Source organism: Equus caballus, chromosome 14 (assembly GCF_041296265.1).
Source record: "Equus caballus isolate H_3958 breed thoroughbred chromosome 14, TB-T2T, whole genome shotgun sequence".
NCBI classification, from domain to species: Eukaryota; Metazoa; Chordata; class Mammalia; order Perissodactyla; family Equidae; genus Equus; species Equus caballus.
Window position 1 is genome coordinate 87,516,401 of NC_091697.1, and position 27,163 is coordinate 87,543,563.

Consider the following 27,163-nt stretch of genomic DNA (forward strand, 5'->3'; position numbering starts at 1 on the left):
TATCTTATAGTTCTGTAGGCCAGCAGTTGGACACAGGTCTCACTGAGCTAAAATCACAGCATTGGCAGGGCTGCGTTCCTTTCTGCAAGCTCTGCGTAAGATCCACTTCCTTGCTTTTTCCAGCTTCTAGAGGCGGCCGCCTTCCTCGGCTGGTGGCCCCCTTTCTCCATCTCCAAAGCCAGCAAAAGCAACGGAGTTCCGCTCACATCGCATCGTTCTGACCTTCTCTTCTGTCTGCCTCTTCCACTTTTAAGGACCTTTGTGACTCCATTGGGCCCAACTAGATAATCCAAGGTAATCTCCCAATTTTAAGGTCAGCTATTAATAACCTTAATGCTATCCGCAAACTTAATTCTTCTTTGCCATGCAAGGTAACAAATTCACAGGTTCCAGAAATTAGGACGTAGACATCTTTGGAGGACCATTTTTTTACCTACCACACTGTAGTTCTAAACTTCAACCAGAAAGAAATGAATCCAAAATGTATCTGTGTAAAATGGAAGAGAGGCAAACTGTTTCCACTCCTTGCAAAACTTCTGTGCTTAATTGGTTTTGGAGTCTTTGTCAGACAAATCGAGAGCTGCTGGACCATCTGCTGCTGAGCACGTGCACTGTTCCCTGAGGTCTAGCACAGTTCTCCCGCTGCAGGTCCTGCCACACGAGGAAGATGTGAAAGCAATTTAGCACGTTGTAATCAGCACTTTAAAAAAGTCAAATAGAACAAAATTAGAGAATATTGAACATAGTTAAGGTAAATAATGATTTGTGAAACATTTGTTACAACTAAACCTATACCTGTGTACTGGGTTGCAAGGTAAAATGCATTTTCTTTTAATAAATTTTTTTTTTTTAAAGATTGGCACCTGAGCTAACAACTGTTGCCAATCTTTTGTTTTGTTTTGTTTTTTTAATGCTTTATCTCCCCAAATCCCCCTGGTACATAGGTGTATATCTTAGTTGCAGGTCCTTCTAGTTGTGGCATGTGGGAAGCCACCTCAACATGGCCTGATGAGCGGTGCTATGTCCGCACCCAGGATCCGAACCAGCGAAAGCCTGGGCCACTGCATTGGAGTGCGCTAACTTAACCACTCGGCCGCAGGGCCGGCCCCTAAAATGCATTTTTAAAAATATCTCAATTACACTAATGAGTTTATTCCATATCTTCTCATTAGTCAGCATGAGTTCCTTCTCTCATCTCTCTTTTCTCCCTATCCTCCACTTCCGTGCAACCATTATAATGTGTTTAATGTGTTATCCTTTTCGTTATATGTATGTTCTTGCAAAATATACCTTACTTTGAGTGCATGTTTTCATAATTTATATAAAATTAAACAAATTAAAAAGATGTTATTTATATTCTATTCCTTTTAATTGCTATAAAGTAATCCATGGTGATGTCTACTACATTTACTGCATGTCTTTCTCTGGGTAGAAGTCAAAAATGTTTGAAAGCCACTGGTCTAGTGTGTACATGCAGGATTCATTGGAGAACTCTTGGAACAACACTGGAGATTTTCTTCATCCAAGGCACAGGTCTAAAATATCTGCTTAAGCTTCCAGTTCCCAGCCACTAAGTTCCACGGATGTCACTGTTGCCAAACTTGGCCCCACAGGAGGATACAAGCTGACATATACCATGTACAGGAGAGTCCTTTATTCACTGACTCAGAGAGTCGTGAAATTTTTAAGCTGAAACACCTTCTGCTTGCCCTCTTCTCTGTCCCCTCCATCATTTTAAGAGACAAGTATTTAAAGGATGGTTTGGCTGCAAGGAAGACAAACCACTGAACACAAAATGGGATTTGTTGGAAGGGTTTCAGGTATCTGGGAAATTTCAAGGCCTCAAGGCCATCCCTGTCCCTACCAAACTGCTTGAAACAAGGTGAGTGTTCACTAAGCTTTGGTCTAATAAATGGATGAGTGGATGGGTAGAAGAATGAACTGGAAAATCATCAGGAATCAAGGCAGCTGCTCTCACTGACTCTACGCTTGGCCCCATAATCTCAAATCTCTGCTTACAAGTGTCTGCTCCCCTTGTCTGTTTCTGCATGGACAAGTGTACTTGCTCCACAATGGTGCCCATTTAGGGTGACCAACCACCCAGTTTGCCTGAGACTGAGGGAGTTCCTGTGATGCAGGACTTTCAATGCTAAAACCAGGGCAGTCTCAGGCTAACCAGATGAGCTGGTCACCCTACCATTGCCTCAGAGGGCATGTTAAAAGTCAGCTTCATGAATCCATCCCTGAAGTCCTCTTGAATAAACAGACTTAGTCCCTCCAAAACCCAATGTCAAGAAGTTTAGTGAATGTGATTGGATCTGCCCAAATTGTGATTTGTTCTCCCTGCACCAAGTATTCATCTCTGGTCCAATCAACCTTGACTGAGACGTACAGTGAGAGGAGTAAGCAGGCATATAACTCATCCACAAACCTATGTACCAAGTTCTCTGAGAGAGGGGTGCAGGGGCAATGTTGGACATTTGCAGTTCATAGAAATGACCTAGCACATCATTTAGAGGTTCCTAGCATGAGCTGTGCATCTGGGGATCAGAAGGGTGAAGGAACAAGGAAAATGGTGGGACTGTTAGGTTTTCTCAATGAGACCTCTCCTCCCTTCTTTAGCATAGGGTTTTCAAGGTACATCCATGTCGCAGCATGTGTCCATACTTCATTTCCTTTTACAGCTGAATAGCACTCTATCGTGTGGATATACCACTTTTTTTTTTAATCTATGCATTAGTTAATGGACATCTAAGTTGTTTCTACTTTTTAGCTATTATGAATAATGCTCTGTGAACATTCATGCAGTCATCTGCAAGTTTTTGTATGAACATATGTTTTGAATTCTTGGGTGCCTGAGAGTGAAATTGCTGGGCCCCATGGTAACTTGTATGTTTAACCCCTTGAAGAACTGCCAAACTGTTCTCCACATTTCACAATTCCCACCAGCCAATGTATGAGGGCACCAATCTCTCCAGATCCTCACCAACACTCACTATTTTCCATTTTTTTGATTATAGCTATGGTAATGAGTGTGAAGGGAAAATCATTGAGTTTTGATTTGCATTTCCTAATGACTAATGATGCTGAGTATCTTTACTTGTGCTTATTGACTATTTGTACATCTTCTTTGGAGAAACGTCTATTCAGATCCTTTTTTTAATAGGGTTGTCTTTTCATTGTTGAGTTGTATGAGTTCTTTACATATTCTGGATACTAAACCCTTATCACATATATGATTTGAAAATAGATTGCCTCATTCTGTAGTGTGTCCTCTTATTTTCTTTGATGCACAAGAGTTTTTAATTCTGATGAACTCAAATTTATCTAATTTTACATTTGTTACTTCTGCTTTTGGTGTCACACCTTAATAAAGCACTGCCTAATCCAAAATTATGAAGACTTATACCTATGTTTCTTCTAAGGGTTTAATAGTTTTAGCCCTTACATTTAGCCTTTGATACATTTTAATTAATTATTAATTTTTGTATATGGTGTGAGGTAGTGGTCTAAATTCATTCTTTTGCTTGTGGAAATCCAGTTGTCCCAGCGCCTCTTTTTGAAGAGACTTTTTTCCCCCAATGAATTGTCTTGGCTTCCTTGTCAAAAATCAATTGACCACAAATGTATGGGTTATTTCTGGACTTGCCAGTCTATTTCATTGATTTATATGTCTGCCCTTTTGCCTGTACCACGTTGTCTTGACTACTAGAGCTTTGTAGTAGGTTTGAAATTGTGTTGTGTGAGTCCTCCAACTTTATTCTCCTTTCAGGATTGTTTTGGCTATTCTGAGTTCCTTGAGTTTCCATGAAATTTTAGGATCAGCTTATCAATTTCTATAAAGAAGCCAGCTGGGATTCTGGCTTGTGTTGAATCTCTAGATCAATTTTTGGAATACTGGCATCTCAACTATATTAAGTGTTCTAATCCATGAATATGGGGTGTCATTCCATTTATTAAAGGTCTTTATTTTTTCCAGCAATGTTTTATAGTTTTCAGTGTACAAATCTTGCACTTCTTTGGTTAAACCTATTCCTAAGTATTTTTATTTTTTGATGCTATTGTATATTGAATTGATTTTTTAATTTCTTTTTTGGGTTGTTTATTGTTAGTGTTTAGAAACACAACTGACTTTTGTATATTGATCTTGTCTTCCTCAACCTTCTTAAACTCACTTATTAGCTCTATTAGTTTTTTTTTTTAATACTTTAGGGTTTTCTACACATAAATCACGTTCTCTGAAAGTAGTTTTATATGTGGGACGCCTGCTACATCATGGCTTGATAAGCAGTGCATAGGTCACCACCCAGAATCTGAACCGGTGGACCCAAGGCCGCCATAGCGGAATGAGTGAACTTAACTGCTGCGCCACCAGGCTGGTCCCTTTATTTATTCGTTTTTTAATTTACTTTTTGCCAAATTGTCCTGTCTAGAACCTCCAGTACAATGTTGCATGGAAGCAGTGAGAGTGGACATCTTTGTCTTGCTCTTGATCTTAGGACAAAATCTTTCAATCTTTCACCATTAAGTGTGATATTAGCTATGGGTTCTTTGTAAATGCCCCTTATCAGGTTGAGAAAGTTTTCTTCTATTCCTAGTGTTGTGTGTTTTATCATGAAAGTATGCTGGGTTTTGTCAAGTGTTTTTCTCTGCATCTGGTTAGATGATCGTGTTGTTTTTGTTTTTTATTCTATGATGTGTTATTGATATGATGTGATACATCAACTGATTTTTGGATGTTAAACCAACCTTGCATCCCTGGGGGAAATCCCACTTGGTCATGATGTATAATCATTTATATGTGCTGTTGAATTCAGTTTGCTAGTATTTAGTTGAAGATTTTTGCATCAATATTTTAAAGAATATTGGTTTGTAGTTTTCTTTGCTTGCGATGTTATCTGCCTCTACCACTTTGCTAGGGCCAAAAATTATTTATCAACATTAGGCAAAGAGATAAGAGTGATATACAAGGATTTGAGCAACTGAGCAACGCCATACACTTGAGATGTTAGAAGCCTTGATTTACCTGCTTCTTTCCAGTGCATCCCCAGCCACTGGCCAGCCTGCATGAAGCAAGAGGGAGGCTCCACTGCCCCGGGGATGCTTCTTGTTCTCCCAGGAGGGTCTGCGCAAGTGGATCATTAATGGGTATGGAGCATCATAAGCTTAGTATTCTGAGTCATGAAACACCTGTCTCGAAATATCATCACCTTGAAAACAACTTGTGGAGACTGGAGCTACAAAAATCCCATGGGGCATGTTTGCCAGACAGCCTTCTCCCACAGAAGTTCAGTGCCCAACATCCTCAAATACCCATCCCTCTTATTAGACAGTCTGGTCTAAATGCACCTTCTATGTTTTTTTGCCAACTATTTGCAGAACTGGCCTGTAGGGTGTGAAAGAGGAGATTTTCCTGGGGCAGCTGTAACTGAGGAGCCGGAGCTGCAGTTCTCTTCTGTACACTCAGGGGGATGTCATTCGGAATCACATTGCATGGCAAAGCAGCACTCAGGACTTCAGCCTCCATATGGGTTGAGCAGGGCCATGGGCTAACTTAGGACAACCATCTGCAAGGCAACCAAGGAACACCTTTGAGAAACAGCACTCTTCTTGCCTACGCCATGAAGACCCTTGTCCCACAGATCCCAGGGAAGATTCCTTGCCTATTGGAACCTGGCAGCTCTTTTCCACTCTTGGGATGAGACGGCCTCCAACCAAGCTCATGCACTGTCTCCTCCTGCAGAGGATTCTGGCTTCCAGAGTTCCTGCTGGAACCAGTATTGCTCAAGACAGCTCAGTTCCCCTCCTGGTCAGTGGAGATCTCTGGACGGCCTAAGTTAGACCAGAGTTCTGCCCACTCTCCTTACAGGAAAGTGTGGGATATCCTTCAGAGCTCGTTAACTATCTCTTTCAAAATGAAGAGGGAAATACTTCCATTTTTGGCCACTTTACCTGAAACTAGTTTTCTTTAGTGTTCTCTCACATTTCCCAGGATTCCTTCAACTTCATCCAAATTTCCCCTAGTCTTCTTATGGGTCTGGGGTCCCTTCCATGAGGGCTGTGTGGACTCTAAGCCAGCTCAGGACAGGCAAGTCTTATTGGCTGTTCTTGGTCACTCCTTGTGAGCACTGGGCAAGGGCAGAAGCCACCAGAATTTTTCTCCCGCTCTCCAGTCCTGCTGAAACTGCATCCCAAGCACATTCTAGAAGACTTCCAAAGACCGCTTTTAATTTAAGGCAGGGGCCTTGGAAAGGTCAAAGATCAGAACTCCTGCTCTGATATTGAGGCTAGCCGGCAGTAATTGAAGTTCCTGAGGTGGGTGCCTGTCATCTAGAAGCCAACCAAACAGTGGATTTCCTGTGCAGCACATTTAATTGGTCGTGCTTAAGGACTTCGCCTGTGGGTTTTCACCTACAGGCCCTCTACCTTTGATTGAGCTGAGGTATAAGTCAAGACTCCCTGCTTTATAAGTCTGTCTTGAAATGCTCTCCTGATTCTTGCTTAGCCACAAGGAGAAACTCAGACAAGAAAGCACTCTCACAACTCAGGTTGAGGTGAGCCAAGCTGGTTTATTGCTAATTAGAATTTAGGGGAAACCTGGAGTGAAACCGAAACAGGCAATTAACTTCCCGCCTCTTATCATTCACTCGGAACACCCTTTGGAATGAATACCTTTGCGGTTACTGAGTGCAGATCAAAAGCGCCTCTGGTTCCCAGTCAGGGACACAAGGCATTAAATGTGGGCACTTAAGCCGCATCTGGTGAGAGGCCTCCACTTCTCACATTGCTCTGCACACCCAAGTGAGCAGAGCGAGAATTCTGGCTGGCGAATGAGTGTCCCCCAACCCCACCCCACTCAGGCAGTTGCTGTTATTGAAGTGGCTGCAGCGCCACCAGCCTCATGGCTTAAAACCTCCCACTGTGACACCCTTCACCTCTGTTCCCCATGAACCCAAATGCCCTCAACTATCTACCACCCACCATGCAGGAGTGTTTATAAAACCCAGGTGGCATTCTCCCAGCTGGAGCCAGCTGCCCACATCACAGCATCAAGCCTCATGTACCCACCTAGCACAGGGCCCAGTGCATAGTAGATGATTACAAATGTTTACTGAATGAGTGACCGAGGAAAGACATTCTTAGAGTATGGCCTGGCTTCCTTCTTCTACCAGATCAATTTATGGCTTCTTTCTCTTACCCAAAGTCAGGATGTGCTCAGATATTACAAGCCGATTTTCATATTAGCCTAGAAAAACGTAGTTAGGAAGGAATCAGTTGCCAATCTAAAGAGGTAAAGTTTTCTTTTACGAGATCAATGTGTTTGTTTGAAATAAGCAGTTGATAAACTGCTTGGAGTAAGGGGTGAGACTGCAAGGAGTATGTCCAAATAGCAAAAGGCCACAGACCCTTCCTCTAAATCGTCGGGCCAGCTGCTAACTACAGGCCGTTAGTCTCACTGAGCTCCTGATGAACTTGTCGCTGTGCATCGGGTGTAGACACTGAGGCACAATGCCATAGAGGAGACGGAGATTTCTAGGGCAGGGGGATGTCTAGGAGCAAGAAAGAGTACTCAGCAAGGCCTGTGTGCATGCGCACTTTGAATAAAGAAGGTGGGTGAAAAGATCCCCTAGAAATGGCAAGGTAAAGGAGAGGCTCCGGAGAAGAGCAATACCGAGTGACGATGAAGATGCTCTTGTGGCACGTGAGAGTAGCTGGCCTCTCAGACTGTCCCCTACGGAATCTGGGGGGAACCTACATTGCTCAGGAACGCTTTGGCTGTCATGGGTTTTGTGGGAAAAGGTGCTAGGTTGTGAGTCTAGGTTTGCTCAAGGCAGACAAGAGACTGCAGGCATGGATGCAGGGCAGAAGAGGTCAACTGACATCCAGGTTATGTCCCCTGCAACGAAGATGAAATATGTGAAATAGGTGATTTGAAAATTCTTTCCTTTAATATTGTCTCTTTTCCCACAACTGTAAACTTCTTAAAGTTCCTGTCCTTCTGACAACAGAAGGAGGTCTGTTGAAAAGTAGGAAAGGACAGCAGGATGCAGCCAGGGTCTGGGACTCTCCGGCCCACCTGAGGATAGCAGGCCCGTCTCAGGCTCGCGGTACACGGCTTTAGGATAGTGGCTCATTTGCACTTTCTACTTGTAGTTGGTGAAGCTAATATTCGTGTTCCTTCCATCCAGGCCATCAACCATTATGGCACTTGGCACCTCACCATTGTTGAACAGCGCTCCTTCCTCTCTGATCTTCTTTTGTCGGGGAGAGAAGTCTGTCTGAACCTCCCTGACATTAGTATCTTCTGCCTGAGAGCGGAGACTTCAATGCAACCCACTTAGTTCAAACATATGAAAAAGGGGCCACTCTTTTGAGATCGTGATATATGGATCATTCACAACATCAAGCCTAAAAGATAAAATATTAGGATAGTTTAATTTAGCTCCACACTCCACTTTAATAAAACACCACTTTCAATAGCAAATTCTAATACTCTTATCTGCAAGGAAACAGTACCCTGCAGGCAACTGCACATCATTTGTCTCAAAGGTGATACAAACTGTTTCTAATACTACAAGCATATATACGAATTTAACATATAATGTTATATGATAGGCGTCTTCGCTAAGGCATAACCTCTGGTGCCCTGACTTTCTCTGTAAAGTGAGGGAGTTAGACTAGGTCATACCGAAGGTTCCTTTCAGCACTAACAGAGATCCTAAAACATTTGGCCAATTTCTGTGTCATGCCCTCAATCGTATACAATGTTTTCTAGCTAGAATTGAGACTTGAGCATGCTTGATTCTTTTGCATTCTTGAGGCAAATAAATTGAGAGAAAGGAAAGAAAAGGAATATTTATTGAGCACTTAGGAAGCACTAGGTCTGCTTTCCCATGTGTCTGTGCCTCACCTTATTACTGAAAAGTAGATGTTATTACCTCCATTGCAGATTTGTCAACAGTCAGGATTTTATTTTGTACTTATTTATAATTAAGCAAATTCAGTGACAGGATATTTTCTATAGTTGTGAAACCTATATAACTCCATGCTTTTTCTAATATACTAAAATGCCTCTCAAACAAATGAAATCTTTGCAAATTTAAAGCTTAATTTTATAAAAAGCGGACTAGACTGAAATTGTTTCTCTAATTTCCTAACTGGCAAGCTATAGAATCTTACTCATTTAAAAACTCATTTCCATCTGTAAGTGAGGGTATTAACAGCCATAGACCTCAGATGCAGCTGTCAGTTTTAACAGTAGCAGTTGATATTGACTCTGTCTGTACCAGGCACTGTACAAGGCACCTTATAGGTATTTTATTTAATGCCAACAACCCTGCAAGGTAGGTAGTATCCTTGTTTTATTAATGGAGAAAACTGAGGCTAATAGGAAATAAGTAACAAGTGGAAAATGATTGAACCAGGAATTAAGTGCAGTCCTAACTGATGTCAGTCTAAGCCCCAAAGCCTTTCAAGGACTTTAAAATTTCTAGAAAATGTCACCTTTATAACATGTAATAATAGTACCATTCCAATAATTTTTCTCAAATTAAAAATTACAAAAGCTGAGAGGTAAAGAAAATGAAGATATAAATAGCCACTAAACCCATCGGACAGCGAATGTGCCATCCTGATGAAACACCCGAGGATCTCTTCAGCTCCACTCACATAGAAGAGCGACAGCATGAGAAAACATCCAACAAAAGGGCTGCCGATTTCGCCCACTTGGCTTGTGTACCCATGGCACTTGAATATGTAGCACACTGACTGCCCTAAATAGCCTTTCCTAAGCTGACCTGGCCTCTTGGATGTCCCGTGGCTTCCTTTAAAACTATTGCCTCCTGGTGCCGCCTGCTATCAACAGTTCAACTTTGGCAGCATCGACTTTGATAACTCTATTAGGTCTATTGTTATGTTATTACATTATGTTCTCCCTTTATAAAAATGGGTGGGAAAGTAGAAAGTTGCTATGCGTGTAAGCAAAGTCCTGATTATAATTCAGTTCAGCCAACAAGAGAAATCACAGGGGTCTCAGAAACGCATTATCCTCAACTGGACTTTGACCAGTTGACTGGATGTCCATCCATGAAGAAGAATAAAAGTGAGAACAAGCACAAAGCATTGGAAACATGTTACCAATTACTGGATCTAGAGGGTGAGCTGTAATGATAATTTAAAAGTGTCTTCCCTCTGGTAATAATCCTCCTGTACAGCACGTAAGTCAACTGTTCAACCCGTGCACGTGTTTTCGTAAGCACTGGATGCTTTTGTGTGTGTGTTGGTGGGGAAGGGCTTTACGGTAAGAATTGAAGGCGTAAAGCAAAAAGAAAATATAACCAAATCAAATTCTTCTGTGCCATGAATTATAAAAATTATTTTGAAAGAGAGAAAATGGTTTATTACTCTCCATCCCAAAAGTCCATTGGAATCAGTGGAATAAAAACACATTTATAACGGGTTTTTAATTTATAATGGATTTTACTTCAGTTGTTTACTGCAATATCCAGGAATTAAAAAGAATCAAAAATTTAAGCAGAAGCTTTTCATCAAAACCTTTGCAATTCCTAAGAGCATTGCCCCAATATATCATTAATGATCCCTATAAGAGATTTTAAGAGTATGGCTTCAAGGCTGTTTTGTGTCCCCAGAAATAGGGTTTTGGGTAAGGGGATTCAGAGGCACTCTATTTGCTCTAAAAACGTCCAACTTTAAGCCCTAACAGTTACTATAAAAGAGTACTGGTTCTAGTTTCCATGGCTGGAAGCCTAAGAAATTCTCAATTCTCCCTCACGACCACTCATGGGGATAGAAGCAGCTCCTTTGTGGACCTGCCCAGGACTGTACCTGTGGCAGTGTCCCTCTAAGAAGCTGTGCACTTACATTCCAGTTATATGTGAACCAAGGCAAGCGGTGTTCCCTGATACCATCCAATGTCCTTTCACCTTCAAATTAAGATAATGAGTGCTCCCTGGTTTCACTGGCATAAGAAGTTGTATGTCTTACACTGAGTTAGGTAATGAATTATTACTGTATCAACTGGCTACTCAGGTGACCTGAGTGTTTACAAGAATCACTTCAGTCTGAAAAGTACATCATTACCCTAGATGGAGTTCACGTAACTGTTACTGAGCCCACTGCTCCATGAGTCTGCTGAAAGTTTTAATGCTCAGCTCCACCCCAGAGGACATTTGGCAATGTGTGAAGACAGTTTTGGTTGTCACGATGAGGGTGAGGGAGTTGCTACTGGCATCTAGTTGCTATTTGCATTAATACTAATCATCATACAATGCACAAGACAGCACCCAATGTCAAGTGTGAGTCCGAGAAACCTTGAGTTATATGCAGTAAGGATCCTGGGGTCCTGAGGAGGTAGGAAACAAGTTATGAAAGACAATGAATATGGCTGCTGTCCTGGTAGAGCCTGTAATCTGAGAAAATATACCACTTTATATGTAATTTTTTTCAACCAAACAGTCCACACAATATTTATATTTAAATACTTTTATTTTCATTTCACAAAAAAAAAAAGCAACAGTGTTTGCAGTTACACATGCCTTTCAGTCAGTGCTGGTCATATGCAAAACAAGTTATTAGAAGTATAAAGAAAAATAAGCCTTTTCCCTTTACAAGTGACACAACACAACTTGCATATATAATATTATATATATACATAACTATTTTCAAAACCTTCCACAAAAGACAGATTATGATACAAATTTAGAATTCCACCCATAAGCTCAGATTCAAGGAACTGGAGATCTCTATAGGTGTTTAAATACGAAAATGTAATACCTTACAAGTACCCAAGTAACTATTTTTCAAAGTTTTTGAAAGACTCTTCTTCACAGCAACATGGAACACTTGGCTTTAATCAAGACAGCTGTAAGACTGAGTTTTGTCTCAATGTGAGCTTGCTGATTAACGCAAATGCTCCAATTTACGCTGTAATTCTCATTTTATATACACACACACACATGAGTGTATTACTGTACTTCTGGAGCATTTCATTCAGCTAAGCCATGACCTTTACTTCCTTTGAAGTACTTCAAATGAAGAACTGTCAGAAATATCACTAATGACGACCATGACTAACTCCAAAAAGGTGCCTCCTTCTCTTTTATTTATGATCAAAGTTAAATGTGTCATGAATAAACTTTTGTTTTTCCTACAGCAGCAGGTATAAGTAACAGTAAAGTATAGGCTAATTTTTCAACACTAGAACCTGAGAGTTTTATAAGGTAAATAACATCTCTTTGCAAATTTTCTAGGAGTCCTATCACTCAATGTTTCTAAAATAATAATAATAATAATAATATGGCAAATCTTCAGCATTATATTCATTATAAACTGCAGAACGAACAAGAAATGCTCAGAAGATCGAATGAAGGGAGCGGGGCAGAGAGAGAGGGAGGAATTTTACACATGCATTTTCTTTGATACAGACAAATGTGGAGTCATAACAGTTACCATGTGGTGGATGAAGAGCTGATGTGAAATATGATTCGAAATGCTGAAAGGGAACATACAGGTCTGGATGCATGAAATGCATGCAAAATACACAGCTAATGAGGCGACACTGGCTTACATTTTTGAGTGTACTTGAAGATAACATCTAACAATGCAGGGACTGAAGACAAAAAGGAAAAAGAACAGGAATGGTCCAGCTAATGGAGAACTGAGGAGAGAGACGCAGCCACACAGAGGAGTTCCGGGTAGGAAAGGGCCAGCTTGCCCTACCATACGTGGGTGCTGAAAAATAGAAGAGGCCTGTCACTCAAATTCTTTTTGCATTAGTTTTTGGGCCCATGCTGTCATTCACTAGAACCATGGCAATAACTCAAAAGGATCATTCCAAAAATAAAAAAAATTTCTACCGACTACACAAGAATATGCTATTGATGGAACTGCAACAGACTTCTAAAGACGGATCAGAATTCTAGGCCTCAGAAAAGAAGCTGCTCTCTAGGGTCTTCAAACGAGTTCTAGGCAGCACTTCTGTGGCTTACCAGTCACTGAAAGATTAGTCAGCACTGATCTTTAAACACAATTTTACTTAGTATTCCTCCTTGTCCTTCCGGAATTTCCAAAGAACAGGTCCCTTCTTACATTTCATTTAGTTTGAATCAACACAAGAAATGCTGGATCTGATTAGCTTTCACAACTCAACCATATCCAAGTGTCTTCTCCCATCTTATTTGCTGCATGTCTGTTGCCATTAGTTATACCACCACAATGCCACACCTTCACATCAGGTGGCAGGGATTTAGTGGGACTTTATTTTTATTAGATACATTCAGAGCCCTGCAAGGGACTAAGTACTGAAGGAAAATAATGGCGGGGGGGAGAAGGAAATTACATATGTGTATATATTTTTTTAGATCTTTAAAAGCTATATGCTAGAGAATTAAACAAAATAAACACAAAAAAACTGTGCTAGCTACTGCTAAATGAAGAAATATGCGGGAAATGAAAAAGTGATGTGTCAACTTATGAAACTCAATTTTCATTAGGTCCCTACAAAGCCATGCAAAGGACTAAAGACAGAATGAAATAACAAAGAAATAAAAACATATTTATATGTATTAAGAATATTCCCTTGCCAAAAATACAAATCCCTTCAAAACAAACAAGTAAGTAAACAACACACAACTCTTCTAATCGCTGTTGCCCACACAGGCAACCAGGGGAAGGGGGGGAGATCTGTCACACGCTGACCCTCCATTTGCATTCGGTACCCACACTGGACACAAAGGACTAGGTACAACATCAGTAACAGGAAGACATTTACAAACATTTTTTAAAAGTTCATACCCTGTCCTTTTCCCCTAACCGCTACCCACCCAAATAATCCCTCCTGAAAAAAAACCCCAGATTATAAAACTATTGCCTGCACAGGCAGTGAGGGAAGGGGAGCAGAGGAGATTTATCATACGTCTGGACCTCCATGTTTCATTATGTACCTACAAGTCCCAGCAAAGGACTGGGTACTAAATGAAATAATACACAAAATGTAGCAAACATTTATCTACATTAAAAAAAAATATATATATATACATATATATATACCCAAACCTTCCCCACCCCCATCCCTCAAAAAAAAAAAACCCAAACATCTATTGTTCTACTATTGCCCACCAGGCAATGAGGGAAGGGGAGTAGGGGGGATTTTTCATAGAATCAATCTCAACTTTCATCACCTAAATACCTAAGTACCTAAATAACCATGCAAAGGACTAGACTCAAAATGAAGTGAACATCAAAAAGAGGCAAAAACATTTACATACATTTAAAAAACTACATATCTTGCCTAAGTCTATTCCCCATTAAAAACCTCAAAAACAAAAAACCAAGCCCTATATAGCACTCTCATACTATTGCCCATGTACACAGGCTACGGGGGAAGGAAGAAAAGATTGACGACACCTCTGGATCTGGGCCTCTGCATTACAGTTGATATCTACAAGTCCAAACAAAAAACTAAGTTTGGAGTGAAAGAACAAAAAAAGCAGCAAACATTTACATACATTTAAAAAATGCAAACCCAGAAATCCCCCACTACCCTGCCAAAAAAAAAAAAATCATCTCTAAACAACTATGCTACTAGCCATTGCCCAGCCAGGCAATAAGGAAAGGGAGATGAGGAGATTTTTTTCATAGAATGAACCTTAATTTTCATCAGGTACCTAAGTATCCATGGAAAGGTCTAGGTACAAAACAGATAAAAGGAGCAAAAACATTTATATACATTTTAGAAAGTACATATCCCCACCCTCCCAGGGGAGGCAGTGGTAGAGTTTAAAAAAAATAATCTAGGCTACGCTAAAACTATTACCCACAGAGGCAATGTGGAAAGGGGAAAAGAGGAGATTTTCATACATCCGGACCTCCACGTCTTGTTAGGTATCTACACGTCCAAGCTTGGGACGGGTACAAAATGGAAAAACACAATATAGTAACAAACACTGTATATACAGTTTCCAAAAGTATATATCCTGCCCCCCAAAACTTCAAAAAACCCAACTACTTTAAAATTATTGCCTACACAGATAAAAAAGGAAAGGGAGAAGAGGAGAGTGCTGTACATTCAGAACTCCATGGTTCATTAGGAACCTACATGTCCAGGTGAAGGACTGGGCACCCAATGAAAGAGCATAATGAGGAAGTAAAAACCTGTATGCATATTTAAAAAGTATTTACCCAATACCCACAAAAGAGTCCCTGAAACTAATCAACTACTCTACTAGCCATTGCCCACACAGGCAATAGGGAAGGGGACAAGAGGAGATTGTTATATATCTGGACCTCTATGGTTCATGAGATACCACCCTCTGGGCACCCAATGAAATAATATGACACAGTAGTAAAAACAGGTATATACAGCAGGTACACATCCCCTCCCCCCGCAAACCCCACTCCAATAACTACGCTACTAGCCATTGCCCACACAGGCAATAAGGGAAGGGGACAAGAGGAAATTGTCATACATCCGGACCTCCACGTCTCATTAGGTACTTCCATGTCCTATGAGGACAGAGTACGAAATGAATTAGTAATACAAAGTAGTAGCAAATTTATTTATATACATTGAGTACATACCCCATTCTCTCCCACCCCCAAAACAAACTACTCAAGCTATTGCCCAAAGGGGCAAGAGGAAAAGGGAAAAGAGGAGATTTATCATACTCTGAACCTCAATTTTCATTAAATGACATCCATGCAAAGGAGCACGTATACAATGAAATATAAAAAAGTAGCATAATATTTATATACACTTGCAACAATGATATACAACCCCCTGCCCTCAAGACTAGACCAAAATACAACTCCTCCATTAGTTTCTGTCCATGCAGGCAATGAGGACGGGGTAACAGGACACTGTCATACTTCTGGACCTCCACAGTTCATCAGATAGCTACATACCCATGAGAAGGACGAGGAACTACAAAATGAAACAACACCCACAAAATAGCAGCAAAAACACGTGTATGTAATTTTTAAAAGAACATACTTCACCTTCCTCCCAATATCACCATTTCCTTCCAAAAAAGAAAATCAAATAATTACTCTAGCTGTTGCTCACACAGGCAATATGGGAAGAGTAGACAAGGTTTTCATAGGAAAATATTTCTCTTTTCATCAGGACAAAATAGACAAAATGAAAGAATAAAAACATATCTGTACATTTTTAAAGCACATACCCCCAAAAAGTCACTCAAAGAAATCAATCAACGCCTCTATGAGCTGTTGCCCATGCAGACAATGGGGGAGGGAGGGGGAGGGAGGGGAAGGGAGGGGAAGGGAGGGGAGAGTGACCACGCTTTCAGACCTTCACTTTGCATTTGGTACTTACTTGCCAATGCAGAGAATGAAATATAAAATAAAAGAATGCAAAAAACAGCAAAAATATATACCTTAGTTTTCAAAAGTACAAACAGAGGTGTTGTGCGAGGGGAAGAAAGTTTAAAAAGAGAGTTAATTCCAATAAAAACAAAAATAACAAAGGCAAAGGGGACAAGGAGCTACATCACACCTATGGAATTCGGGTCCAGTTTTGCAAACTCTGCCCAGGAATTGCTGTCCTTGGTGACAACACATGTCCTGAGACACCTACACCTTCCCTGCAGCCCCATGAAATGCACGGGGATTGTGTGAAGGTTCAGCAATCTGACTGCAGATTATGGTTCCAGGGGCTTTAGTCTGAGTAGACTCGAAATCCAACTCAGTAACAGACTATCAGTAATCTGACAAACTCAGCACTCGACTCTCATTTCTTACTTTTCGACACTCAGAAAGGATTCTGCTCGGTATCCATAAGACTGGGGCAGCTGACATCCTCTACATACCCAGGACTCTTTTGACAGCTCCTTTGCTCCTACCGTGGCTAAAGTACAATAACAGGAAAACACAAATGGCAAAGGATAACAGAGTCCTGTGATAATAAGAAAGTTCATCAACACTGAAACAATGGCAAATGACAATTTCACTTAGAGAGACTTCTATAAAACAATAAGATGGAGGGAGGCACAAGCTTATGGTGGAAGCTGACACTACTTGCAGTTTAACGAAGCTAATCACTCGATTTTAACAGAACAAACTGGACTCCGTAGATTTCTACTTTCAAGGACCTTCTGATTTCCAAAGCACAGGTTTTTCTTCTACAATTCCCGATTTCCAATTCATAAATTTTTCTTCTACAATTCCCGATTTCCAATGTCATCTTTCCCAGTAATCTAGTGTGACACGCCTTCTAAATTACATTCAAGAAGACCGTCTCTTTGCGGTGAATATAACGCTTGTCAGATGAGTACCTAACTGTGCCACGGGTCTGTGTGCTTAAAAGCACGCTGTGACTGCTGTGCTTCAGTCTATGTGAGTTCTCAGAAATACAGGGGCTAAGATAAAGTTTTGGGGGAAAAACTTCAAAAACTACAATTACATTGCTTACACTATATATTCTACCTATTGTTTAACCGTATCTTCCTGACTTAGAATTAGTTTTTAGAAGTCCCATGTAGATGGGTTAGTATAACATTGACAATCATGGAATTCTGTGGGAAAATTTGAGGTGAGGCCTGCTAAAACTACAAATATTTGAGGCGAAGCCTACAAATAAAGCTACAAATAGTATGAACTTGGTACCAGGGGAATGCACAGCTTTTGGGTACACAGATACCAATGGATAACGAGCTACCTCTTATTTAGCTTATGTTTTGAAAAGGTTTTACTTATAACAACATCCCCCACCCCACCCTCCACACACACACTCACAGGAAAAATGATATGATTTGAGACAAGATTTGCCATACGCAGAGCTGACATATATTACAGGAGCAATGTAAAGATGGGCAGGCAAAACTGAAGAATCTTAACTGATTTTGAAAAGTAGCAAAATTTAAACTCTGTATCAAAGTGGAATTTAGTAATATAACATGGTAAAAAACCAGCAACAAAAAAACCCGTCAAAAGTTTAGTATTTGTCCCCACTCTAAAAATATAAAAACACACTAACTTTCAATATCAACTAAGTGATCATTCATTTACTGAAGCACAGGAGGAATAAAGACCTACAATCCCCCAAGTTTCAATAAGACATCTTTAGACGATTCTGTGATTCTCAGGATATAATATTTTCTACTCTAAAACAGAGAGAAATGTTGTTTAGAAAAGACTAAATTGGGGGAAAACACACTAGGATTAAAGAAAGCTATCTTTTAGCTTACCAGCCTTTTAAATTTTGTTATATAAAAATATTTTCATAAAATAAAATATAATTTTATACACAATCCCACATATTCTCACTTTACACCTGCTGAATACAAAAAGGTGACCTTTCCCATTGTCTGATTCTATGGAGTGTTGTAAGTGCTTGTAAATGGGTAACTACCCTTTTTACATACATAAAAGATGTTTTCAAACAAAATATAAAGTACTCAAGAATCATTAGGAAGAAAGCTTTTCTCCTAAGAATCAATGAAACACACAATCTAGGTATAAGTCTGCATAGCTCAAAAAGTTCAAGTACAGTATTTCTCCTTTAGAAGGAGTAAAAATGCCATACAGTTTTGGATATCTTCCCTCATTTTCTTTCTTTCTTTCCTGGCCATTCCTTTTAATCTGTTAGTTTGGCCATGATAAAAGAAAACTACAATTTTTTAACTAAATAAAAGTACTGTTTTTGATAGTAGAAAAAATTCAAAGCCCACCATATTAAACCTGAATCAAGTTACTCCTATCCCACATTCTCTTTATTCCTTTAAGGTACTATGGTGAACTTCAAATAAAAAGGTTGAATTTCTCAAAGGCCCTATTCTAAAATATGGTTCTAATATGTTACTCTATCACATAAAATGAAAATCCACCCACGGGTATGACTCAGAGAGAAAGTGTCCATGATCTATCACACCAAAAGGGAACAAACAAATTGTATTCTTAGCAACAGTGATAAAGTCATGATAAAATACATCAGTATTAACAAAATGCTTGCCATAAATTTAAAAGAAATTATTTATAACATAAGGTGTATCTATGACAGGGAGTGATAAAAGTGTACAGATTTGGAGAATACTGTAATTCACGAATAAGACAATTAAAGCTAACTTGGATTGAAATGTTTTCCTAAAAGATGAAAAAGAAAGTGTTAAATATTTGGAAAATTTAATCTTTTGGAGCTATTTATCTTTTTAATACAACAAAAATTTAAAAATTCTGTAGCACCTGGCTATTCAGCAGAAAAAAATATAACAGTGAAAGATCTTATTTAAACTTTTTCCAGAAAATAAAGGATTAATCAAAACCCCCAAAGTAGATCTGCACACCTGAGATCAGTTTCTCCAGCTGCACGTGTCATCGACCTCACTCCCATACATTTTGAAGCTAACTCTGTACATTCAAATAACATCTATCAACAAGAAGCAACAAATGGCTGACAAACCAGTAGCCTGCAAAGATGGTGGTTCCCATGGTAGATCCTTCCTTGTTTCACATTGTCAGTACTTTCCAGATACTGACAAACACAACAGAATCCCCAAACTGATTTTTTCCCCATTTGGGTATCTTCAAGGCAGAAAAATTACTCATTGTTTTTGTAGATGGTTGGCATTTAGGTGAAGATAATTTTGTAATAAATAATTACATACTGCCCAAAGACATTTCAGAAAAGACAGATGAAAAACACAGACGGGCCCTGAGCTAACTAGAACACCCAAGAGTGCAAACAACTCGGCAGCAACCCTGGCTTCACCTTGGCTTTTGCAAAAGCAGCAGAGCCCAAGTCAATAAGCTCTCTGAATGGGTGACACTAGGAGGTGTGGCTGTGCGTGCTACAGCCACCACGTCAGAGCTTTAAGGTTCTTCTCCATCCACTGGATGTTCAGTTGAATGACTTCCAAAGCCTCCTGGACATAACGAAGCCGGAAGGTCGTCTCGGACTGACTTTCAAAGAATGCCTGGACCTGTGAGTTGCACACAGAAGTATTTCAAAAGAAGAACAGAAGAGTAAATCTCAGTAACTCTGAACATCCTTTTCAAACAAGCTTTACCTTAGTGATGGCTGTGCTGATGTCTTGAAAGAAGTAGAGACAAGAAGTGCTTTAATATTTGAGGTATTTACATCAAGTTCCTGATAAGTACAGTAAAATCTGAAGTAATTTTAAAAATGAATTCCCCTTACTCCCGCAAGGATGAACTACTCAAATTTAAAATAGAAAAAAAAAGCTAAGTAGTAGTAAATGAGTTAGAGTCTAAAGTTAGGCTTGGTGCCCAATTTTGCCCTTTGATGGAAATCTTCAAAACAATTTTATTACCACTGGAAAAGAAACCTGGCACATGTTGATCTTAACTCAAAAAATTATTTGTGTCAGGAAGACAAGGGAATATTGTTGAGAATGAAATCCTCATCACAAGTTTTCCTCATTGCTGGATATCTACCCTTTAGAAGTAATCCCAGTGCAGAATCATTAGTGTTGATGAAGGCAGACAGAGAGAAAGGGCAGGAATTGGCACGAGAAGCCACCAGCTGACTTAACCTGAGCAGCCTGAGGGATAAGGGTTACCCAATCTCCCTACTAGTATTTCATAGAACCAACCTCAGACAAGTGTGCCTTTGTTGAAAACAGGTGAGTTGATCCAGCAACAATACTGTGCATGGTATAGGACCCCAGATGGAACCTGAAGAAATCCAAGCAAAAAAGACAAAAAAATGAGGCAGCTGCTGGTAAGCAAAGGAAATGCTTCGTTGTAAGCTACCCACACCAAAAGCAGAGTGGAGCTGTGCTCCTGGGCAGTGCCCTGCAGGGTCAGGAGCAGTTCTATACTCACTGCCCTGAGGAGGAAAGGTGGGCAGAGAAAGGCAGGAGTTAGGGATATACCAATAAGTTACTAAGCCATCTAACCTACTCAAAAATCACATCTTATTCACCCAGAAATGTCATTACTGCTTTAAAAGACAGAAACCTAGAAGTCTTATCTAGCTAGGCGTGGGTTCTTAACCAATCCCTTCACAACGAAAAGGTATTTTTGAACATGCAGAACTACACAGCTATTCTGAACAGTCTGTGGCCATGCTGAGCTCAGTGAGCTGGTGTCAGGCAAGGCTGGCTTGACAAGCACTCAAATAGAACAGCACTGTTAAATGACTCATGTCACGGGGTCATGTTTACCAATGTAAAAATTTCTGGGTCTTTCAGTTAAACTGTCACTGAAGCATTTTTCCTCTCACAGCAAATCATAACTCCTGCAAACCAATACAACACTGGGAACTTTTTTCAAATGCAGATCCTGAGAAATACTAAAAGCTACTAATTCTATGAGAAACTTACTTCTGTACAAGCTTATTCCAGTTCTCTTTGACAAAATCCCATGCCAGTAAGTGTCCAGGAAAACGTCGTGCCACTGTTCTAATGACGAATGACAGCTTTTGTGTTCGGATGATATCTCCATCGAGGCTAGTTTTCATTAACCTGAAGAGCAAAGCAGATCTAGCTTCCAAAACAATTATTCACAATGAAGTGATGACTGAACTTGAATTAGTATTGGTCTCCTAATTAAAGCTCTGTAGCAATTCAAGGACACAAGTTTTGCATTAGTCTAAGATTAATCAATAGACTGAAAATGTCATTTTTTTAAATGAAGGAAGAGCTCACCAATGAGACAGGCACTGACATAAACCGTCACATAATCATAAATAGTTTGTGACGGAGTAAGAACATTTCAGAAATAAATTCTGGTAGAATTTATTATAATTCTGGAGACTGGTGTTTTTTTATGTTAAAAATCTTATTTGATTTGAGTAGGCAGGTATATCCTCACTCTTAAAAAACTGGTCTGTTTGAATAATGTGCAGATGAAGATAAATTTCAGAATATACTCAATATTAATAGTTAACATTTATTGATACTCCATATGTACTAGATAATGTTCTAAATTCTTGACATAACAATGCTTGAAATAAGTAATTATTACCTATATCTATTTCATAGCTCAAGAAACTGAGATTATGTAACTGCCCAGTTTCACAGCTAATAAATACTAAAGCCTGTCATTTGAATGTAAGCAGGATGCTTATCTACTATGCTATAATATCTGCTTATAGTGAGAAAACACATACCCCAAAAAGAACGTAGTGGCGTTTTTAATAGGGGAAAATCCCAAATGCCCATCAAGATATGAAGGGTTAAATAAATTATGATAGAGCCATACTATGGAATACTATGCAGCTATAAAAACAAATGAAGCAGGCTTTATGAACTGACACAGCAAATCTCAAAGACTGATTATTCACTAAAAAGAATATCACAAAATACTGGGTATAGCATAAACCTATGTTTATGGATGTAAATACACAGACCAGGACTGACACTTAACAGAGAAGAGAGAATAAGAATGGAAGTGAGGGGCTGGCCCTGTGGTGCAGTGGTTAAGTCTGCATGCTCTGCTTCAGCAGCCCGGGGTTCGCCGGTTCGGATCCTGGGTGTGGACCTATGCACTGCTTATCAAGCCATGCTGTGGTGGGTGTCCCACATATAAAGTAGAGGAAGATGGGCATGGTGTTAGTGCCTGGCCAATCTTCCTCAGCAAAAAAAGAGGAGGATTGGCAGTGGATGTTAGCTCAGGGCTAATCTTCCTCAAAAAAAAAAAAAAGAAAAAGAATGGAAGTGAAGGATTATATGAGAGATACTTTCACATTTTATGCTATTTTTCTAGGTACTGTTAAAATACTTTATAATGAAAATTTACTAGTGTATTACTAGTTTAAAATAAACTTATTAAATAAGTTATTTAATAAACAAATTATTACTAATTTAAAAACAAAAACTTTACTCTATTTGGTTGGGTCAGAGGCTGGCTACTACTTTGAAGAAAATGCCTATTTACAGTGTGTTCTTTGGGAAGTGGGTCAGGGCAGATGCTGAGGACATCTCTGGGACACCATTAGGATTTACCTGAACAAAATGAAACAAGAGAAGCAATGAGACCCAAGTGCTTCCCTCTGTCCTTCCCAGTGCTGACTTTCAAGATAGTTTCATATTTCTCTTGGCTACTTAGAGCCCCTCTACCCTGCCACTGACTGTTCTTCCCATCAGGAGGCCCTATTTACTACCTTTCCCTCCCCCGTGTGAAACTCCCATTTCCAGGTCTTCATCAGCTGAATATTAAAAAGGAACAGTCTGACAAATTCAAATGAAGGCATAACCTATAAGCATTTACATGTTACCTTTTTCTGAAGGGTGTGCATTTTCAAAATGACAGCTATGACAGCTTGGACAGAGGAACGCTTTGACCAAAAAGAATGAAGCACTAACTGTGGAATTAAACACAGCACGCTAAGGGGATGCAGAAGTTTTTAAGCAGAAAGCAGAAGGCGGTAGTGATTCTTGGCATCTCCCAACCTCTTTTGGGCAAAGCTCTTCCTGCCTATTTGAACAGGTCCAGTCCCTCAGATGAAGCCCAGAACCTGCAGGCTCCTCACTGCACCATTCAAGTCAGGTCTGGCCTGGGAGTAAAGGAAGGAAAAGAAAGACCCCAGAGAAAATGAGCTTCCCACCCCGGGAGTACAATGCTTTTATGCTTTTGGTTTCTATATATCATATTCCTTGGGTAGTTTCATACCAGTAAAGTTTCCGTACATCCTCTGAACTGGCAAGAGCTTCAAGTATTTTATTTTTCTCTGCTTCAGAGCCTATAGAGATGTACTTGCTTAAGAGGAATGACCAGCCGCTTTCAGTTTTTGCTCCAACTTTGAACACGGTAGTCATGACATCAGTAGGTAGGCTGTAAGAGAGGTGGCCAAATATAAGAACAAGAGAAAATCATAAATACAAAGGCAAGGAACTGACTAGTGGTAGTGTTTTTTGGGGTCAAAGTAGGTAATAATAATTAGAAGAGTTTTTACCGTACAACTAATAGTCAAGAAAGTGTTTAATTCAGTGGCCGCTACTTTCCTAGTGGTGTGACTATAAAGAATATCCATTCAACTTAGTACAATAATTACTCACTGAGCACCCATAAAGCCACTGGCTGGGTGCTGGAGAGGGAAGAGGAGCGAGACACAGTTTCTGCCCTCTAGGAACTCACAGGCAATCACAAAGTACAGAACAATAAATATATACATTATAACACAGTGTGGTAAGTTCCAGTATAGAAATACTGCAGCAAATGTGGTGGGGGGGAGAAGAGGAGAAGAGGCACAGTTTTCTGCCTTTATCAAGATTTCAGAGCTGGAAAGGAACTCAATAGGTTATCCAAATCCGCCACCTCAACTCTCTATCTGATGCTTGAATCTGTTTCCATAATACCCAGTAAGGAACCTGGAGAGAACCAACCATCAAAAACATTTCTCCTAACTGCTAACTTCTACCTGCTCTGCTTTAGTCCTAAATTAAGAGACTTGTTTGACCTCTCACACCCATTAGGATAGCTCCTATCAAAAAACCAGAAAATAACAAGCGTTGGTGAGGATGTGGAGAAACTGGGACACTTGTGCACTAAATGGTGGGAATTAAATTGGTGCAGCCAGTATGGAAAGCAGTATGGCTGTTCCTCAAAAAATTAAAAATAGAACTACCATATGATCTTCTGGCTATATATCTGAAAGAACTGAAAGCAGGTTCTCTAAGAGATACTTGTACACCCACATCCATAGCAGTGTTCCTCATAAGAGCCAAAGGCGGAAGCAATCCAAATATCTGTCAGTGGATGAATGTAGTATATACACACAATGGATTATTTAGCCTTAAAAAGGAAGGAAATTCTGACACAGGCTACAACATGGTGGCACCTTGAGGACATTATGTTAAATGAAATAAGCCAGTCACAAAAGGACAAGTACTGTATGTTTTCATTTATATGAGGTATTTAGAGCAGTAAAACTGATAAAACAGAAAGTAGAACGGTGGTTGCTAGGGGGTAGGAGGAGGGAAAATGGGGAGTTGTTGTTTGGGTAAAGAGTTTCAGTTTTACAAGATAAAACAGTTCTTGAGATTCACTGCACAACAATTTGAATATACTTACACTACTGAATTGTACATTTAAAAATTAAGATAGGAAATTTTATGTTATATGTATTTTACCACAATTTAAAAAAAACGGTCTTGTTTGAGAACACAGGTGCATAGAGTTCACCTACATTAACACTCAGTTTTATAACAGTGATGACCTGGTTTCAGTATGGTAAACAAGAAGAAGAGAGTTCATTTGAGTAGAAGCACATGTCACCTTTGAGTTCCATTGGATGCCACCCAATCGTCAAACAGCTTCATGGCGATAGTGCTGCAGTTCTCCAGGCTGTGGGTGCAAGCAAATTCTAGCAAGACTGACCGAAGTTCTCGAATAGATGGGGTGCCCTCATCAGTCCAAGTCTGCTGTTGGATTTGGCTTTGAAGCAATTTAAATACCCTGGTCTAGAGAGACAAAATGGATTATAATAGAATAATAATATTAGGAAAACCAGAGAAATCAGGACAACTAAATTTCTTTTTCCCAAAATTTACCCAAAGAGAAAAAAAAGCAGGGCATAGATAGTCCTCATTAAATATCAACTGACATATGAAGCCCACATAGAGCTGGGCTGAAACCATTCAATAACAATAACAGCTATATACACAGGGCTGCTTTAGCCAAGGGGCACTTTTAATGACATAACACGGAAAGAATTAATGACTTATGTGCAGTAGGAAATCTTTCTTCCGTGTGTACTGAGCTAGAAGTTATTTTCCTGCCAAAAAGTATCACACACAACACTGCTGGAAGGACGATCTCATGACTTTAGAATCCATAAATCCATAAAGCAATGAGGGAAAAATATACTTCTTTACTGATGGGCAATTGTTTAAATGTTTCTGAATCCAATATTAAAGGAATATTTAAAATATCAACTAGTTTGACGCCATAATAAATTAACCTAATCAAATTAATGAAAAAATGAAGACTGCAGGGAAGAATAGTTTATAGTTATTGTGTCTACCTCCCAATTCGTAAATTTAAAAAATTTTTGAACCTACAGAAAAGCAACAGGAATAGTACAATAAACACTCATATGCTAGAGTCACAGGTTTTTAAAACTCTTACATTTGCTTTGTGTCTGTGTGTAACACACAACACACATTTGTTTTTCTGGTTTTAGCTGAGCCACATAAAAGTTAAGTCACAGATACCATGATACTTCATTTACAAATATTTAGCATGCAACTCCCAGAAATAAAGACATTCTCTTACATAACCAAAAACCTTATCATGCTTAAGAAAATTAAGTTATTCAGTAATATCACTTACTATTCAGTCCATTCTTATAGTTACTTCTGAATGAAAAGTCATTCTTAAATGTGTACTGACGGTATTAAGAAACCAACATATCTCTCATTTCTTTGTCATTTCTACCCACAACAAAAGCATAGAAGCTGTTCATAGTATATGCAAGTATTGCCATATTGTAAGCTGTGGTGCTTGGAGAGGGGCGAAGACACACATTGGATTTAAAAAATTCATCATGTGAAATATGCATGTATGAATGTCACTAAAAGGAACAAAAATTCTAATATAAAAATGCTTACAGGTATTTTTTAGAAAAGTTTCATGGCTATTAATAAAGAGAATCAAAACAAAAAAAATTTACAGGCATGCCCCACCTGCAGGGTTCTTAGCACAGGGGCATTTCTTCCTACTGGGACTTCTTGAACACCATCACCATTGTCATGTCTCACCTCAAGTACCACAGACGACCACACAGAGAAACTCTTAACCCCAGAAAATCAGCTCAAGTTCTTAACAGAGCATTACATTCTTTCAGAGTGCCAGTGTCAATAACTAAAATGAATCCCAGTTGGAGAGTTGTAAACTGCTGAGGCCATTCTCTCAGTAGACTTTCTCTGAGTAAGTCTCTCAGGGCGCTGACTACATGAATGGAAAAAGAATCTGTGCAAGGAGAAACTCAAAGTTTGTGATAACATGTCAACTCACTTTTGTTTGTTCCCTTCAAAAGCGATAAATAGAGAACAGACACCTTGCGGAATGTGTGAGTGAAAAAGCTTGCAATCACTGGGACGACAGGAAGTGGAAAAATGCTTGCCGTGCTAACTGACAGTGCAAGAAACCTAACAGCGATCCAGAAGACCCTACTGGATATACATGACTGCGCTGGGACATGCTGCCATGCACTGGCCTGACGTTC

General features: G+C 39.6%; 1 protein-coding gene across 18 annotated transcripts in view; it reads right to left on the reverse strand.

The window, feature by feature from the left end:
• Positions 1-437: 437 nt before the first annotated feature.
• LNPEP (leucyl and cystinyl aminopeptidase) overlaps positions 438-27,163 on the reverse strand; it is a 107,411-nt gene continuing 80,685 nt past the window's right edge. For 5 of the 18 annotated variants that reach the window (XM_070233255.1, XM_070233254.1, XM_001503684.7 and 2 more), the window contains exons 14-18: positions 25,213-25,397; positions 23,608-23,769; positions 21,318-21,458; positions 20,586-20,667; positions 18,118-19,952 (exon numbers count right to left, since the gene is read on the reverse strand). In XM_070233255.1, coding sequence (XP_070089356.1) covers positions 19,821-19,952; positions 20,586-20,667; positions 21,318-21,458; positions 23,608-23,769; positions 25,213-25,397 — 702 coding nt within the window. In that variant the 3' untranslated portion in view covers positions 18,118-19,820. Of the gene's footprint in view, positions 652-5,026; positions 5,568-7,068; positions 7,247-7,923; positions 8,410-11,486; positions 12,751-18,117; positions 19,953-20,585; positions 20,668-21,317; positions 21,459-23,607; positions 23,770-25,212; positions 25,398-27,163 lie in introns of those variants that run through there. The other 13 variants (XR_011425169.1, XR_011425164.1, XR_011425166.1 and 10 more) reach the window with 8 other exon arrangements.